General features: G+C 37.2%; 1 protein-coding gene across 1 annotated transcript in view; it reads left to right on the top strand.

The window, feature by feature from the left end:
• galr2b (galanin receptor 2b) overlaps window positions 1-19,120 on the top strand; it is a 123,308-nt gene extending 104,188 nt beyond the window's left edge. Inside the window, exon 3 of the mRNA XM_051933636.1 lies at window positions 17,798-19,120. Within this exon, the coding sequence (XP_051789596.1) occupies window positions 17,798-18,560 (763 nt within the window). The 3' untranslated portion in view covers window positions 18,561-19,120. The remainder of the gene's footprint in view (window positions 1-17,797) is intronic.
• Window positions 19,121-19,379: the final 259 nt, after the last annotated feature.

The following is a 19,379-nucleotide window of genomic DNA, read 5'->3' as shown; positions in this document are numbered from 1 at the left end:
AACTGTGGTTGACACTTCAGCATTAATTTCATGTTAAGTAGCAGAGTGTTGAAAGGGTCTTGAGCTGCTCATCACACATCTTTAGGATTCACTTTGAATATGTCTGCTGTGGGAATTACCAGGGATATCAGAACAAGTAATGAGGCAGTTGAAGTGCCACATAAGGACAAAAGCTCCACTAATACACACACATTTCCTGGTATTCTTCTTTCTTCTTTCTTTTACACATCATTTTCTTGCAAATGAACAGGATAGGGAATCCATTTTGCAAAGGCTAAGGAAAATGCAAGCCAAGCAAACATATGTGCACTGTTCATATAACAACTATCAGTCTTATGTGCCAGGGGTTTGCGCCTACACAATGGAGATAGCTATAGGTCAATAGTCAAGTGTCAGCTTTCACTCTGCTAATAAGCAATTATTACCTGGTTTTGTATGTTTTTAGTTTTTATAATTATTTTAGAGTTTAAACACAGGAAGCAGAAAAAGAACAATTATCATGTTTTTATGATTTTAAACATTTCTTCTAACTGTTGGCTGATCAGATGTGAGTTTACACATAACCATTAGAATGATTTTAATTGCAAATATCATAATGAACTAGCCGCCCCTCAATGTTATGTTTGATTCCCGTTTGTCTTCATAAGGAAAAGATGGTTATAACAAGTCATAAATGTCCATTCATCCTATCTTCAAGAAGAAAGACAAAATGGGTCCTAGTAATTACAGTCCAATAGGTCTTACTTCCTGTGCCATGCAAAATCTTGAAAGCTGTAATAAGAAATAAATTAGAAAGTGCCTCTGTGAAAATAACATACTAAATAAGATCCAGCATACCTGTAGGTTTATCAGAGGAAGATCTTGCCAAGCCAGTCTTTTAGATTTTTTGAACAGGAAACTTAAACTTTCAAAAAGCATTTAATACGGTCCTACACTGAAGATGAATTCTATTACTAGAAGCCGTAGGCATCAGAGTTAAGCAACAAAACTGGATCTCAAATTGGTTAACTGACAGGAGACAGAGAGTACAGTTAAGAGGAGAATGCTCCTCATGGAGTGAGGTGAGTCCCTCAGGGACTGTCTGTCCTTGGACTGTTACTTTTTCCGATTTCTTATAATAACATTGATTTCAGCATAGTTAGTAAACTTGTGAACTTTTCAAATGATAATAAAACTGAAGGTATGGCAGACACTCAGGAGGCAGTAAAAACTATTCAAGAATACTTGGAGAAGTTTTAGAACTGGGTGAAGACTTGAAAGGAGCAGTTTAATGTAGAAAAGTGCAAAGTGCTACACATGGGAAACAGGAACATCAATTATAAATACAGGACAGTAGACACTGCACTAAAGGAAGCAACCACTTAAAATCTACTCTATATATATATAAAATCCTAAGCCTAAAAGTGCAATGATTTTGTGCAATGATTTTATGTGACATTTTAATGTCACGTTTTTTGTCACACTTTAAATCTGGCTTATTTTAAAACCTAAACATATATGTTTGGTATCAATCTTTTCAGAATTTATTGAACTTTAATTTGATGGTGTTAGATTTTCAGATTCTTATTTGATTTTTAACTTAGAAACTAAAAAATATCAAGAACTCATGTCCTGCAAGACGAGACTTTGTGCCAAAAGATTTAACCACGCTGGGGCCAGAAATCAAAAACAAAGAGTAGGACCGCTGCTGTACAGGATTTTAAATGTTCGAAGTGCAGCGCAAAATGCAGATCACGTGACATGGCAGCAGCAGCAGCAAACCAGCAGCTGATCAAGCAAAGAGGAGGTAAACAAAAAACTGTATTAGTTTCCCATTGAATCACCGTTTAAGAGGGGGTTTCAGAGGAGCAACCACATCTCCTTGGGGTGCATTCAGCCCCCCTCTTCACAAAGTGAGCGGCAAAGACACGAAGTGGCTAGCGCGTAGCGCAGGCCTAGGGTTGGCGAGTGAAGCTAACGGGGGGAACTTTATAAGTTTACACCAATACCATTTTCATCATCTAAGTAATTTGTCAAAGACATTAAAAATGCAAATAAAATGTTAGATTATATTGTAAAAACTGTGGAATATAAATTGAAGGATGTTGTGCTCAGACAGTATCATGAACTAATGAGACCACATCTGGAATGTTTTCTGCAATTCTGGTCACCACGCTGCAAGAATGACATAGCAGCACTTAAAGGCTGTAGAGAGGAGAGCAACTGACACCGACAGACTCAGAGAATTAAACCAGAGAGGACTACATGGGAACCAAATCCAGGTCTTCAAAATTCTCAAACATATTGATAAAATAAATCCAGCTAAATTAAGTTAAATGGTGAATCACATACTCGAGAACGCCACTGGAAATTAAGGGAAAGTTCATTTTAGCCAGGAAGCACTTCTTTACTCTTTCAAAGAGTGTAGGGAATCTGGAACAAACTAGTGATGAACATGCAGATGTCTGAAAAGTACCTGGATGAGATATTGAGACAGCTTAGCTATTAGCTAAACAAATGAGCTTGATGGAATGAATGGCCTCCTCTTATTTGTCACATTTCTTATGTTGTCATTTATTTTTCAACTTACTTATCTAATTTTGTGTCACATGGAACTTATCTTGTCAGCATTATGCACAAAGCAGAGACACATTGCTGATTGGACCATCCAACATGTTTTTTGGATGTGGAAAGAAATCCAGAGTGAGGCAGAACATGCAAACCCCACACAGTCAGTGCCCAAATCAGGATTTAGACCCACTGTTTTAAACACTACCTCTCTCTTCTTATTGAGTAACCTCACATTTGACAGATTAACAAGTGCAGTCAGCACAAATGGCAGACAGACACAATGTTCAAAAATCGATCAAAAATATATTCATTGCAATTGGCTACAAACTTGACTTTTAACAGTAGCAGTGGGACTTTTGGGAAAATGGTTTAAAAATGAAAACAATCAGTGTCCAGCTCCTGCATTTTTCAGCTGATGGATGTGTGGCTATTTTTGAACCCTCTTATGTGGCTCACTTTTCACACCAAAGAGCTCTTACTATTTAAACAAAGCCTTTATAAGTTGGACATATTGACAGCCTATTATACTCCTTAAATCATCTTTTTGTTTTTTGTGATTGTTGTTTTTCATCTGCCTTGCTGGAGAGCCTTTGAATTAAGCTGCCATTTAGTGTTTGACTCACAAAAGAGAGTTCATTAGAATGAGTGTAACTGTCCAACAGGATACATACCATCATGCAATTCTGAGCAAATCCTCTATCTCCTTCACTTATTGACCCAAAAAAAGATGGCCAGCTTTATATAGTAGTATTCATAAATACTGGTCACAAAAAGTACTTTATGAAAAGCACTATATTACAAAACAATGAACTTAACATTAACTTCAGATAATAAACATTATGAAAAAAATAACATCAAACAATTTTAGACCTTTAGCAAAGCCCACCTTTAGTTTCATATTAAGCTGTTTATTGCATGTACTGCACAAAGCAATAAATACAGTTTAGTATAATGATAACACACTGTATTACAATAAATGACATAAATCAACGTTTTTCATATATACAGTGCCCTCCATAATATTTTGGATGACACATATTTCCTTGATCTCCACCCCTCTGCTCCACAGTTTAAAATTATAAATCAGACAATTTAGATGTGATTAAAGTGCATGTTGCAGACTTTACTTTAGGGGTATTTGCATCATTTCGGTCACACCATGTAGAAATGACAACACTTTTTCTTCATGGTCTCCCAAATATCACGGCACCATAATGTTTGGAACATAGCAATGGCAGGTCTGTTAAAGCAGTTATAAAATGAATTGACCTTGACACCAAAAAGAGGTTTGGGGGAGCCACCCATATACCTGAATAAGGCTGCAATAATGCAGATTTAACAAAACATAAGTGTACAGGTTGACTCCAATAACAGAACTGAATACAAGTGGAGGTTGTCTGGCGTTTAAAGCAGGTTGACAGAAGTGACATCATCAGGGAACCGGAAGTGGTATTCTTGAGGCCGGTACAGAGTGTGGAAAGAATATGCAGCTGGAGAGCAACTTGTCTGCCAAGCAATTTGGAAGCCCTGCTAAAATCCACTAACTTTAGGACCCTGGTCATCCTTCATAACAATCCTGGCTTGTCTTAATTTACTGAGTTGGGGAAAGTAAAAAGGTTTAATCTCTAATCCCAAATGAATTCTGTGAGGAGGAACTGCTGTGTGAATGCGAAGGCCGGCAGTGCACAAAGCAAATTGAGAGTGTGTGGCATTGCACGGAAGGAGCCATGCAAGATCAGGACAGCACTGGAGGGCAACCAAGGAAGGAGACAGCAGTTTCAGCCACAAAATGACTCTTAGTTAGCAATATTCTACCTTTGCTTTACTGAGTTTCGCAATTACAAAATTACATGCAAAATTTGTTTTAGGAACAATTTTGCAAACCTCTGCTGTTTCTGTTATCATTATTCGTTACCATAAATAGCTTTGATTTAACAAGAAAGTTTTTGGGAACAGTAAGGGTGAGAATGGTTGATATTCTGTGGATACATGCAGTTTCCGGTATGGCAAGGTTTGGGTAAGGGATATGAATGAGATATAATTTTTCACACCTGTTTAAAACTCTGTCGTAAATTAATGTGGCTTACAATGGGCTGGTGTTCCATCCTGGGTTGGTCCCAGCCTTTTAGTCAAAGCTGCCAGGATAGGCTACCACACCTTGACACTCTGTATAGGGATAAGTGAATTTGGAGAGTTTATAGATGGAAGCAACGAATAGAAGTGAACATCTAAATTCTCAGTTTAATTTATTATTTTTGCCAGCCTATTCTCTTCGATAAGGAGAAGAATGAAAATGTCCAATACCTGCTCCCTTGTATGATCTCACAAAATGGCCAGATATACAGATGCATGCGAAAGTTCCCCTTTGAATCTACTTTCCAATATTCTTCAGAATGAAGGTGAGCCTGGCTTTTTACCTGGTAAGGAAATGTGCACATGGCCTGTGCATGCAGGGTAGCACTTACCATAAGTGAAAATTACTATTGAGGGGATGTAGTCTGCAAAACTTGTACAAAACAGAAAGCACTTGTTTAATGGAAAGGGAACACGCTGAGCCACCCACCAGCTGGAAAACAAATTGTTGCCTCTAATTTCCTTCTTACATATCTGTTCTCTTTCTTTGCGAGGCTGAACTGGCACCATACTATTTCTCTCTTGCACTTTCGCCTCTCAGTAGTCCATTCCCACCTTCACTACACCCCCTTTTTTCTCTGAGAGAATATATGAAAGCCTTTAAAATCCTTAGCAAGACAAATTATAAATTCTCACCTTCCTTTTGAAATAGCTATTCAAGCACTTACAGCTCTGTGTGTCATTTCTCTCAGAATATTATACTTTTGGGAGATTTTTTTAATCCCTGCTCTTTGAAATTTACATCAATAGAAGAATGTTACCATCTAATGCTGGACTCACCTAGGGGACATATTCAGGTGACCCACAGCCAGGAGACCCCAGGGGTATAACTGAATTCACTTCAAGCTGTCTCTTTGTGACCTATAAAGGAGTTCTCATTGTCACCTTAAATTTCCAAAGGCATATAGCAAACAGCAAATAGGGTACCTCTTACTGGTTTAGATAGGTATTGTAAAGAAGGATGTTTCCAGCTCAGTCCCCGTAAGTGAGTAATGAACCCTGGACAGACAGCATTAGGTTAGCCACACACACACCTACATTGGTCAGTTTAGAGTCACCATTTAATCTAACAAGCTTGACATTAGAATATCAGAGGAAAACTGGAGTGTTCTGTGAAATACCCATGCCAATGTCGAAAGAACAGACTCCACAAAGATTTTGAAGTCTGAAGTTGTGAAGGACCAATGTTAATAATTGGCCTTCAGGATGTAAATGTAAAGCCAGACTATACATTTGACTTAATGACAGTAAGGTTATTCTTGTCCAGGTAGTATGACCTAGTGGTGGACTATAATGCAAGGCAGTGCATGAAATAAGAGTATTCACATAAAAACCTCTGTGTGCATGTCCCTGCATCGGTGACCAATCAGGCTAAAAAACAGTATATAAGAGCCTTGAACATTCTGTTCTGCAGTTTTCTTTTATCCTCATTTATTCTGTAATAGATGTGGATGCAACTGCTCACATTATTGGCATGTATTCCCCACTGAATACAGCCTGGTTGCTAATTATGGAATGTTTGCGGCATCATCTTGGCCAACTTCACAAATTTAGACAAATGTGCCTAGTCACATTCCTGCTTATTTGCAACATCTGCTGCTACAGAAAGTTTTAATTAAAAAAAAACCTCCAGGAAATCGTCTAGTCTTGTATACCTTGGCTGCCAGGAAAGAAAAGTTGTTTCCCTTTGGTTGTTATGAGACCACTATCCATGTGCAGTCTTCTTTTACCAGCCCATGAAGACTTAAATTCATCCACTTTTCTCAGTCTGCTTTTCCCATCAGTACTATTAGTACTATTATAAGACATATTATACTCACATGCACCAGTTCAGAGTAGAACCTCTAATTACTGGTTATGGCATTCCATAACTCCCAAGGAAAATGTGTAGACCACAAAATAAATTTACAAAATTACAATATTACTGTCATTGCCAAACAATTATGATTTACAGAGAGCCCTACTCTCTTATCTTTATCCACTTTCAATTTAATGATCTGTTGATGATGAAGAATGAGAATGGAAATTTGTTTAACAGAGTGTGTAGGCATCTTGGTATATAATGCGCACATAATGAATGGCACTCAATCTGCAGTTGTTGTCAACTGGGAGTCACAAGTGCTACAGAGTTCCAAAGCACGTAGTCCCAAACACTTCCAATAATGTCCACAAGTGGGGGATATCACCTGGCAAGTAATGGATTAGATAGATAGATAGATAGATAGATAGATAGATAGATAGATAGATAGATAGATAGATAGATAGATAGATAGATAGATAGATAGATAGATAGATAGATAGATAGATAGATAGATAGATAGATAGATAGATAGACTTCATTTGTCCCCAGGAGAAATTTGGCTTTATATAGAAGCTTTATAAATACAAAATGGGTAGATAAGTACATAAATAAATATATACATACACTTTGATCTGATCACACACTGGGACTAATAAGAGCAAGCACCAGATTTTTTATAAAATAAAAAGGTTTATTTCACCAAAAGCTCTGTACATACATGAAGCTCCTATGAGCACACTAGGCAAATAAAAGCGTTGCCAGCAAGGCGAACAATTAATTCTTAAAACAGAAATCCAAGGCAATGTCAAAAAAGAGCAAACGGGTCAAAAAACCAAAAATTCACAATAAGTACAGAAAAGGAACTAGAACTCACCACCCCAGAGCAGATTCACAATGAACTCCCAAGAACTGCAATAGACCCTCCATATTTATAGTGCAGAGGGCAGTTTGTGGCAGTAATTGGCAAGTGGCATTGCCTCTTGCAGGACACCCACAGTTGTAAAGGTAAATTGATAAACATGGACAAAACCAGAAATTAAGAATGATTTAAATAGGACAAAACCAGAAATTAAGAATGATTTAAATAATCAATAAATAAAAGAATTAAACACGAACAGGCTGAGACATGACAGCAATATATAGTCATTCTGTTATCAGAAAAGGCTACAAGTATAGCATTAAAAAATTCTGGGAAAATGGAACAGATGTTGTAGAATATTTGTTGCCATTTCCAAGTAAGGCACATCTCATTGTGCTTTTATCTTATTTTTATACTTTCCTGAGGAGGTGACATTTGCACATCCGCCTTTTGTTTGGTCTGTTTTTACCCACAGTCTAAAGAAAAAGAAATGAAAACTTGCAAAAAAAAATGTTTGGTCAATCTAATTACATGTAACTCATGACCAATTTGCCTGCAACCATTAACCATCTTAAAAAAACTACTCATGACATTTATATAATACACTGGTTTGATCTAGATTCCTTTGACTCTTGGTTGCAAAATGTGCTTTCTGGTTTATGCTTTAAATGAATATACATGGTAAAATATGAGTGCATGCCTGCATCAATAAGCTTGTAAAGAGCACATAAAACAGACTTACACAATAGTGAAAAAATGAACTACAATAAAAAAAAGAAAAAACAAAACAAAAAAGCAATGAAAATAATAACAAACTGGCAATAAATAAATGTTTAACCTCCTTGGAAATTGTCAGAAATAAATCAGTATACTACAACCACAGAAAACAAATGCTATACAAAAAATTTTAAAAAACCTAAAAATATACTCAAATGACTGTATAAGATAACAGTGATGAGACTGGTGAACAGACTGAATGTGAATCGTTACATAATAAACAGACAAGAATAGTCAAAAAAGATAAAACACGAGACTTATAAAGTATGAAATTGAGGCAAAGAAATGGTAGAGTTGAGGGATGAGGGCATAAAGTGAAGAAAAGAGTGGCTACTCATATCACAAAGTTCTTTTTAAAGCACATTCCAAATAAAAAAAATATACCAATTGAAAGAATTGATTTCCTAACCAATAACAAGATAGAAAATGTACACGTAGTATTTGTAACATTCAGGTATGTTCCAGGATTTGGTTAACTAATTTGAAAGTTAATCAAACAGTCAGCTATCATGTTTTTGTTTTCAAAAAAATTTGGAACAATAGGTCATATTCAAAAATAATCATGACCATGGAATGCAATTACATTTATTACTAGACTACTTTAAATTCCTGTTGTTTGCACTTTACAATATCATGTAGCTATAAATGGTGTTGATCTGTTAGTTCATACACAGCAGATTCCAATTCAAGTAATGTAAAAATGGCCTTGATTGATGTGCTATTATAAGTTGTTGGATGTGTGGGATCTATGGCTAATTGGATTTCAAACTTCATAAATGTAGCGTTTTTGAAAGAAGTATCCAATGGGGACTTAAATCTCTATTAAATACTCAAGTTAAAATTGTTGCCTGCTTTAGACTGTGGTGAAGCTTTACTGATAAATTACAGTGTCAGAGAAATATTGAATCATTATAATTTGCAGATAATGCAGCCATGTGGTTGTTTAAGTGCAATGTACTGTAATTACTGAGCACGCATTGGTTCACTGTATGCTTACAGAGCGACTCTTACATAAATCTTTTCTCCTTACACTTATATTCTTATGCTTCACTAACTTCAAGTAAGAGGAGAAGTTAGTGGATGTAGCAGAGGTGCAGCTTGTGGAGACAGAGTGGCGTAGTGGTTGAGACTTTGTACTTCAAACTGATGTTGTGTGATGAAATTGACACTGTGTGACCATGAGCAAGTCACTTCATCTGCCTGTGCTTCAATTGCAAAAACACAAGAACGTAAACTATTGTATCTTAGGTGTTGTAAATTGTCTTGGGTAAAGCTGCCAACCAAAATAAGAAAAGATAAAGATAACTTGTAAACATGTGCTTCTCCAAGCGTTTCACTAACTTGGAGTGGGAATTTATTCCTGCCATCAGGAGCAGATGTTGGATGACTTAAAGAGGAAAATATACAGACTATACAAGATGAAGTAACCTCTCATTTGGTAAATTTGAACCAGTCAACTAATTTGTAATTGAAATCAAATAGAATGTTACTCTGTTATAGGACAGATGAGTTCACAAATTCCCCAATGCATTTCAGATTTTGAAAATTCAAAACTTTGTTCAGCGTGCTGCATATAAGATATCTCATAGAAACTCAACTTTCTTGATAAATGACCTTGTCGAATTGTGTGTTGAATACCAACAACACTGGTCTATTGGATGCTAAGCCTCTTCATGCACACAAACAGACAAATATGGCAAACATAGTAGGTGCTTCTCCCTTTAAGTGCAACTACACCTAAAAAAGACAGGCCACAGTGTTAGTTTAAAGTTTAATCACATTCCACTAAAGTTGGTTATAACAAACACTGTTTTTTAGAACATTTGCTTCCAAATTGATCAGACCGCTCAACCAGAGAAAAAAAAACAAGGAATGTTGATCCCACCGGCAAGCACTTGAATATTTGAACAAATCAACTCAAGCAGACTCAGGCAGTGTGAGCAATTGCTTTTACCTAGCCGCTTTAAGCAAGATGTAGACAACAAAGCATGACTTTGGATTAAAATTCAATAATGTCCTTGAACATGCAATCCACTGTTTGGATGAAATAATTCATTCAGTTCTAATACTTTCTTTAGATATCTTTTAGAATTTGAAGACTCAGCTTTAGTCCTCATTCTACCTTTTTCTATTCAGTGGTTAAGAGGGCAATTGTTTTATCCTATCAATGTAGGACATACTACTGTTCAATGCAGAGTACTCCAGAGTACATAATAAAAATAATAATAATAAATTTTATTTATATAGCACCTTGCCCATGCTCATAGTCCTTCAATGAGATAAGATACCCTGCAAAACATTGTAAAAATCAGAGGAATATCAGCTTCAAAAATTATAAAGGATGGTTTTTCTACTTTTCCTGCTTAAGTAAGTCAATACTCTCAGAACATAAAATAACTTCATAATATTTCCTTTCAAAGATGTATCAATTGTCTCCACCAACATTTCTTAACCAGGGGGCCATGAAATGACACATACCTTAAACTGAAACTAAAGTCCAATTTCCACAAAATTCAAATTTCTACTTTGAATTGCTGTACACAGCCCTTTTTACTCACTTTCTCTCACCAAGGTCTGTAACTACTGGGATCTTATTGCTACTTCTGGACTGGAATCACATTTATAACTTCCTAGTCACTAGATGTTTTTCTCTTATGGAGTAATTTCATAATTAACTTTGCAAGTTAAAGCTTTTTCAATGGTTTTCAATTAGAGTTTCATCCAGGAATGTTTCTTGCATGGTAGCTGATGCTTCCTGGATAACGTCTCACTCTCTGCAACCAGATTTTAAAAACATTACTTAAGAAAAATGATGGATGAATTGATGGATGGATTTTTTGTGTTTTCTTCACTAAATCCCTGGAAGCTCAGCAGTCTTGTTTCTGCATTAAAGCACTTACTGTCTAAAGTGTATCTGAAGCTCTGATTATGACATTTTGAAACACTAAGCTTATGTTTTATTTCTACCTAAGATATTCAATTTATTTCCACATGCATTCAGGTCATTTGTTGACTCAGCACTGACACAATGTACTGTCAGTATTGACAAAATGCAGGCTACAAGGGGGAAAAAATTAAAAATGGAACAGGTGACGAGAGAGGAAAACGCAGTCTAAAACATGTTGATGTCAAAAATCCAGAAACACAAAATACACTAATATACCAAGCCCAATATGTATTCATAAAATGAGTGTCAAAAAATCTGCAAGTTCCTAAATCCTCAATAAGATTTGAACTAAGTGTTTCTCAATGATTTGTAATTTATCTGAAAATTTCAACAATGGCAATACCATGCCACCATCATAAATAATGGTGATATGAAGACATTGCAAATCATGCATTTGTCTGGTAGGAACCAAACATTGTTAAAACAACATGGCTTTGGTAAAGTTACAACTTCAAAAATAGCAGCCACAATGATCCAAAACAAACCACAGAAATCATGAAAACTACAATGAAAAATATCAACAACAGTAGGATCAATGCCAATTCACAAAACAGTAGTGGAAATGAAATAAGAGAGGTAAAAAAAAAACTAAGATTGATTACATACAATGTGAGTGAACAAATGAGAGAATGAGTGTGAGAGTTAGTAAGTCAGTTAGTCAAACAGTCAATAGATGAGTCATTTAATCAATGGAGCAAATGAATGAGTATAACCCATAGTGTTGTTGTGATGCTGGCTCCACAAAATAGCTAACGGGTGAGGTTTCTAAAAAGCCCACTAAGCATATCTAATTCAAGTCTACCCTAACCAGGAAATATGGGAGGCTTAAGGCCCAACTAGGCCCCAAATAGGATGCAACCATTAAAGTTAACCTCCTTAGCGTTACATTTTTTCACAAAAAGCATATAAAGGCATTGCATTTTACAGCTTGAAAAGTGATTTTTTAATTAAATCTCATCTTGCTACTATAAATTGTGTAAAACACTAAAAGTACAAATTCAGAAATGTAAAAAGTATAATAATGATACAAAGAATAATAATAATAATAATTTGAATGAATAATACTAATAATGATAATGATGCCAATACTGTATATACTATCAAAATATGTCTTTTGTGTGGCATACAAGTGTCTCTGAACAGGAAAACTGCTTAGGTGTGCAGTCATTTACCCAACACTGTTCAGCATAACGGTTCGTCTCAACAATTCTTTCGATCATGCCATCATCAAGAAATAACTTCAAGCAAGTAAGTGAATCTTGGCTATCAACGTTAATTTTTATTCCTGGCTGCCCCTCAAAATCAAAATGAGGTGGTGCAGGTTTATTTGAAGCAGGGCCAACAGAAACTCAAATGTGAGCGTCATTTTTGGGTTCATCACAATCACTTTCGGTTTCACTGTCTGTTTCAATTTCGCTGCTTGAACACAGATTCACTTCATCATCACTGCTGATGAGAGGCTCCTCAACATCACTGCTCATATCACTGTCAAGAAGGCGCAACACCTGGCCTGCTGAAAAACATTTCTTACGAAGACGCCATTATGAGGATAGGAGAACACACGTCTTCACCATTGCTTGGGTAATGCTCAGGCCTGACGCTTATGTAAGACACACCTATACTGTTGTCTGAGTAATGCTTGGGACTAACGCTGTTAACACTTTTACAGGCCGAGTAATTTTCAGGTCTAACACTTACACAAGATGTGTCTATACAGTTGCCCAAGTGATACTCAGAACTCATGCTTTTAACACTGTTTTCACAGCCTCAGTGACACTTGGGTGTAATTCTAAGGAGGTTAAAGAAAAGAAAGAAAAGGAAATATCTTGAAAATGTCTTACTAGGGGGAAACCGTTCAAGTCCAGCTGGAGCAGAGATAACTCGCCCAAGGAATCATTATAAAATGAAGATTTATAAACAAAAAATGAAAAAACAGAAAAATACTCAAAAGAGTAACAAAAAAGAGTTGCCTAAAAAAAGGCAACCCACAGCAAATCACAAGTCAAAATCCTTAAACAGAACAAAAATGTCAAGAAGACAGTAAAAACAAAGAAGAGCAGTAGTAAAACAGGGAGAAACTCACCGACACATGCACAATGTACCACAGAAGGATGACAAAACCAATCAGCCTTTATAGGGCCAAGAGGAGGTCCCTCAATTGTAATTGAAAGGTGACCCCACCTCTTGGGGAACCACCCTCAAAATACATGAAACATAAAGCATTTAAAGAAATGGTATATAAATATTTTTAAACATAACAAAATCAATAATGCATTAAACATCTTGACCAAATGACAAATGAACATAACAATTTTAACAAAAATAATAATAATTCAAACTGAAAAATGGATGAAAAAGAAAATAAAAAGAACACAAACATAACCTGAGGAAGGTACCCTGGCGAAAACATAACAAGTGTGTGCAGCCAAGCTGAGTGAAAGAGCTGCTGAATGGGAAAGCCATGTCACAAGCTAAGCAACCAAACCTACCATTGGTTGGAGGAGATCTTCTGTAGCTTAGCAGAACTGGTGGTTCTGATTATAGTGGCCCATATTTGCACCCCACCTCTGCCCTCTCGGGGAAGACGACAAAAAAGAGAGAAAGAGGTAGGGAGGGAGCATCACCCTAGCTGGTGAGAAATCATGAGTCACCAAATCAGTAATTGGAATAAATGTATGAATTGAGAGAGTGACTGCATGAGATGGGTGAGCGAGTGAGTCAGTCCGTCAGCCAGCTTAGTGAATCGCTCCTTTGAGTTGTTGAATGTGCCAGTGAATGTTGAAGTTTGTGAGGAAGGCACTCAGTCGAGTGCATCCTTGATTTGGCTGAGTTGAGTGGGAGAATAAGTTAGTAAATTAGTAAGTCAGTGAGATAATCAGTCAGTTGAATGGGTGAATGAGCAAGTAAATGTCTGAGTGAGTTACTTGAGTGGATGGACAAGCTGTGAGTACTGTGCAAGCCCACTGAGCCATTGATGTGGGTGGGTGAATTACTAAGCGAGTGAGTTTTTGTTACACTAGTGCTGATTTCAAGTTTAATGCCTGGGACTCCTACAGCTAAGTCAAAAAAATAAACTGCAGTTTCACCTGCTCTTAGCTCTTGCCCCTTTTTTTTGGTTATCTGGAACCTCCTTTCTAATTTACATATAGTAGATGTAAGTTGATTGACAGCACTATCCGACCCAATAAAAACAGTTTGGACAGCATGGCTTTTCTCTCACCTGAAGCCCAGATACGACTGGCCCATTTTAGAAAAGCAGCTGCTATGAAAACAGAAATGAAAAGCAGCAATGACAGCATCAGCAGCTGAGCTTAGTCCTTCTAATTTTCCTGAAGAAGCTGCAAGTGTAATACCTGCACAAAATGAAGCATGTCTGAAATTTATTTTTTAATTCTGCAAGTAATACCAACAAGCTGCTGTAACAACACTGCCCAAATACATCTTGGTACCATTTAGGAATAGCAAATACGTAAGGCGAGAACAAACTAAAGATACTTCAGAGGGTGCTGTGCAACAAAGCTCACATCATTACCAGAAATTAAAAATTATTTCTTCCTGGGTGGCACAGTTTTTAATGACTTAAGTTCCTTCACTGTACAGATTTGTCTGCGCATTTTTGTTTTCTGTTTCTAATTAATTTAAATCACTTTGCAGAGGTCTGTTTTCACTTTGACTTCAAAAAGTCTTTCTCTTTGGATCAGTGTCAAAAACGGCAAATTAAATCCACTGTGATTCAATGGCGTATATCAATAAAATGTGAAAAATTCGTAGGGGTGAATACTTTTTATATACATTGTATACATTATAAGTAGCACAAAAATTAATGATTAGTGCTTTGTAAGTCTTGTTTAGACACGACAGCTGTTAAATAAGCTCATGTTATCCAGCAGTAACTAACAAATGGATGCACCAAGGTAGCCACTATTCTGAAGTTTTACCATGAACTTTTGTAACTGGGCATGAGTGATGGTGTAATAATTAACACTTCTGTCTCACACCTCCAAAAAACTGAAGTCTGAAGTCTGAATCCCAGCCAGTGCACTTGGTTTGCACGTTCTTCCTGTGTCTCTGTATGTTGTTCTCCCCTAACTCAAGGCAAGCATATTAAGTTAATTAGTGACTCTCAGTTAAGAGTGACTATGGATTTCTCTATTAGTCTGATGCAGCAATAATAATATATGTCATTTACATAGCACCTTTCACATGGGCTCCGATTTCCTACTGTCTAAAGAAGTAGTGACTAAAGAAGTTCTATAAATGGATATTATTTGAAAAAAGTTTTCTGAGAAACCAACATGGGCACCATAGGACCCATGTATAACCTCAATGGGTGGTAAGCTTCTCCTTGTGCATGTGTCTGGGATTTCAGTTCTGCAAGTCTTAGATGTCTAAATGTTCAGAATATTTGACAGAAACAAGGAGTCAGTGCTTCTGCTGTCTCTTAAATAATCACACCAGCTATCTCCTTCTACTGACACCTTGGACTGCTGCAGATTTTTGTCAAAATCAATTACTTTGCAGTAGTTTAAAGCCTTTGGAGACTTAAGATTGATTGTTGAAATATTGTTATTTTAGAGGGTGTTTTGTGGAGCTTCAATCATAACTCTCAGGGTGCCCAGGAAATTATTAGTGCAGTGGTGCAGTGGTAGCACTGCTGCCTTGCAGTAAGGAGACCAAGGTTCATATCCCAGGTCCTACCTGCCTGGAGTTTGCATGTTCTCCCCATATCTGTGTGGGTTTCCTCTGGGCACTCCATTTTGCTCCCACTGTCCAAAGACATATTATTTAAGTGAATTGGCAACACTAAACTGGAACCTGATGTCTGCATGTGTTCGCCATGCGATGGACAAGCTAGTTTGGGATTGAGTGACCCTGGTCTAGATTAAGAAGGTTAGAAAATGATATGACGTGTAGTACGTTACCGTGTAATGTAACAAAAATTAGAAGAAAGAATAGTGTGTCACAGTTCGTCAGACAGAAGCAGTGATCTTAATGTAGAAGAGTTTGTCCATGTTTACTGAAACAAGAAAATTCTGCATAGTAGGAGGAGTGAATAAGGCCAGCAAGATATCTAACTGGAAACAGTGTGCATCTAGAGGACACACTATGTGTTGACTTAAATCCCTGCAAACTGGCTTAAGTTGAGGGCAGTAGACCACTGTTGTCCTGTCATGTGTGACTGTGTCCTTGGCTGTAGATGAACTCTCTTTTCAAGAAGCATAGAACAGAATCAGTAGGCCAGCGCCTCCAGGAGCCACCAGGGAGGAGTGTTGTCTGGTTACTGGAGGTTTAAATACAATTCATACTCCTAAAAGTTCATTTAGGATGATCTAAACATGAACTTACATTCACCTTTAAAAAAAGTTTTATATTTTATTACATGATGGCATGCTAGCTATACTGCCCGTCTAAGATGGGTTGAAATCTAAGTAATCAATGTAGACCTCAGTGTTAACATTTGCAGCACACTATGCAATGCACATGTCTCTGTTACGTGCCCTTTGGTGTGGAATTTGTAAAAGCATTTGTTAATGTTTGTGATGCGCCATCTTTTGGAATGACAGAGACGTAGCAACTGAACTGACACACAGACAGACACACAGACACTTATTCTTTTATTAAGGTGGATTAGTTATCCCTGCTCTGTTCCAGAAGCTCCAGAATGGGCTTCAGTCCCCTAAACAGGAAATAGTGAGTTCAGAAGCTGAATAAAATGGAATATAATTCCATTGATCCATCTTCTGATCTGTTTAATAAAACAAAGCAGTTTGCACAAGGGAAGAATGAACTTTAGACTGGGTGTCAGTCTATAACAGGGCAAATGGACACCTTTACACCATACCAATTTAGACTGAACAACTAATATAATTGACATGTCTTTTGAATGCAGGAGGAAAACACACGTAAACAGAGGAAAAATCCATGCAGACATGGAGATAATTTCCAAACTCCTCATAGACTGTTGCAGAGTTCAAACCCAATCTTAAGGAGCTGTGGTGGGCAGGCTGGGCCATTTGGTGTCTTTAAATTGTCCCTGAAGAAGTTAATGAGAGAGTGTGTGTGTGTGTGTGTGTGTGTGTGTGTGTGAGAGAGAGAGAGAGGTATCTGCTATGGACTGGGTTAGTTCTTGGTTTGTTATGTCTTGAATATGCTGTGGTTCACTATGACCCTGAACTGAATAAACCGGTTTGAAAATGTAAAGATCGGACACACTTAGTCAAATTCATAGCTTCTTTCATTCAAGTTGAATGAAATGGCATGAATGTGGATGCTATAACTGTTGACAAGACCCACTTTGAGCTACATGCCTTGCATGAAAATATGCTATAGAAATAAATGTTGTTGTTGTTGTAAATATGGTATTAAAGTACGAAGTTCTTAGTATATAGTTATGAAGTTTGTCTGTTAGATAAACAACAACTTAAAGCCCAATGTGCATCTTGATTGGGTTATATTAATCAAAGATGAAGAAAGATGGTAGCTTGTATCAGTTTCACTTAATCTCTCACATCTTATAGCATAAACACCACAAGTCACTCACAAAATTAATCTTGAAAGATCAGATAGATCCAGGCACAGAATATACTATAAAATAGAAACCCTTGAAAATGAATGAAGTAAGACACAAATAAGATGCAGTAGTAGAGTCTGTTCAGGGACTCATAGACTTTGACTTTTCTTAAACATTAAATTATTCTCTCTCTTTCTCTTTTTCTCTCTTGTCTTTTAGGTACCTGGCCATACGGTATCCACTGAGATCTCGAGAGTTGAGGACTCCATGCAATGCAGTGGCAACCATGGCTGTTATTTGGGGGATGTCACTGGTGTTTGCTGGGCCCTACCTAAGCTATTACGACTTGATCGATTTTACCACTGGGAATGTTTGTGTGCCTGGATGGGAAGAATGGAAACGGAAAGTCTTGGACACTTGTACTTTTGTGTTCGGCTATGTCATTCCTGTCTTGATAGTGAGCCTGTCTTATACCAGAACTATCAAGTACCTTTGGACAGCTGTGGACCCATTAGATGGTATGTCAGAATCCAAGAAAGCAAAGAGGAAAGTCACCAAGATGATCATAATAGTGACAGTGCTTTTCTGCCTCTGCTGGCTACCATATCACGTGGTGATCCTTTGCTATCTTTATGGGGACTTCCCTTTCAACCAGACAACCTATGCTTTCCGGCTGCTGTCCCACTGCATGGCATATGCCAACTCTTGCCTAAACCCAATTGTTTACGCCTTGGTGTCCAAACATTTTCGCAAAGGGTTCAAAAAGGTATTCAGCTGTATCCTGAGCAAAAAGGCACGAAATAAAGTTCATGTTGTGCACGTGGCTAATACGGTCCCTGGCTTTGAAGTCGGCTCAACTGAGGTTTCACACGTGAATGATGACAACGTAAGACAAAATGATTGTGAAATGGCTTGTGGACCTGCCACCGCTCCTCTAAACACAACAATGACAATCACCATGCCATACCAGCAGCAGTCTTGACCAAAAATATGAATTGAAAAAAGTAAAATGTTACTGTGGTATTGGACCTGAGTGGTACTGCTGTGCCAAATGAGTAAGAGAGACAATTTAGGAATGATTTCTTAACAAATGAACGTGCCCTCCAAAAAGAAAATGTGAAAAAACTGTTAAGAAAACCAGCCTTAAATCTTCAATTTGACACAGGTGATGGAACAGCAGAGCTGAGAAACAAATTTGTTGGGTTCCATCTATCCATACCTTGCATCCATTATTTGCTGGTTCAGGGTGACAGAAGACAAAGGCCACCTCAGCAGTATCAGGAACGAGTCGGGAGCTTTCTCTGCCCTGATGGGGAACCTACTCACAATTGTGCATTGTTATCTTTTGTACCGTTAGTGAACGGTTAACAGAATCCATGTATTGCACTTTGTAATTATGGAATAGACCTGCTTCTGTAATCACACTCACATTAGGGATGTGTAGCTGTAAATAAGAATCATCCACACAACACTTTTGGAAGAACGCTGATCATTTGTTCCTGAGAGTACTTTGATGTTCATGATTACATGGTGTGGCAAATAAAGGCAAATATTTATTGAAAGATTGTTGTCCAAGTCCATCTTTCTGTAGTGCACATTTCTCATATGCAGAAAAGGTCATTTTGTATTCATCTTTCAACTGTTCATATCAATTTATTGGAAGATATGGTGCTGAAAATGAGCTAACATTTTTATGCTTTTATGAATAAAATACACCAATGCAATGGTTGCTGATACACTCACTGAGAAAATTATTAGGAACGCCTGTAAACTTGCTTATCCATGCAATTATCAAATTAGC

The sequence above is a fragment of the Erpetoichthys calabaricus genome, chromosome 11, assembly GCF_900747795.2.
Source record: "Erpetoichthys calabaricus chromosome 11, fErpCal1.3, whole genome shotgun sequence".
NCBI lineage: Eukaryota > Metazoa > Chordata > Cladistia > Polypteriformes > Polypteridae > Erpetoichthys > Erpetoichthys calabaricus.
Note: the sequence above shows the minus strand (reverse complement) of the source record. Positions and strands in the feature narration are given on the sequence as shown.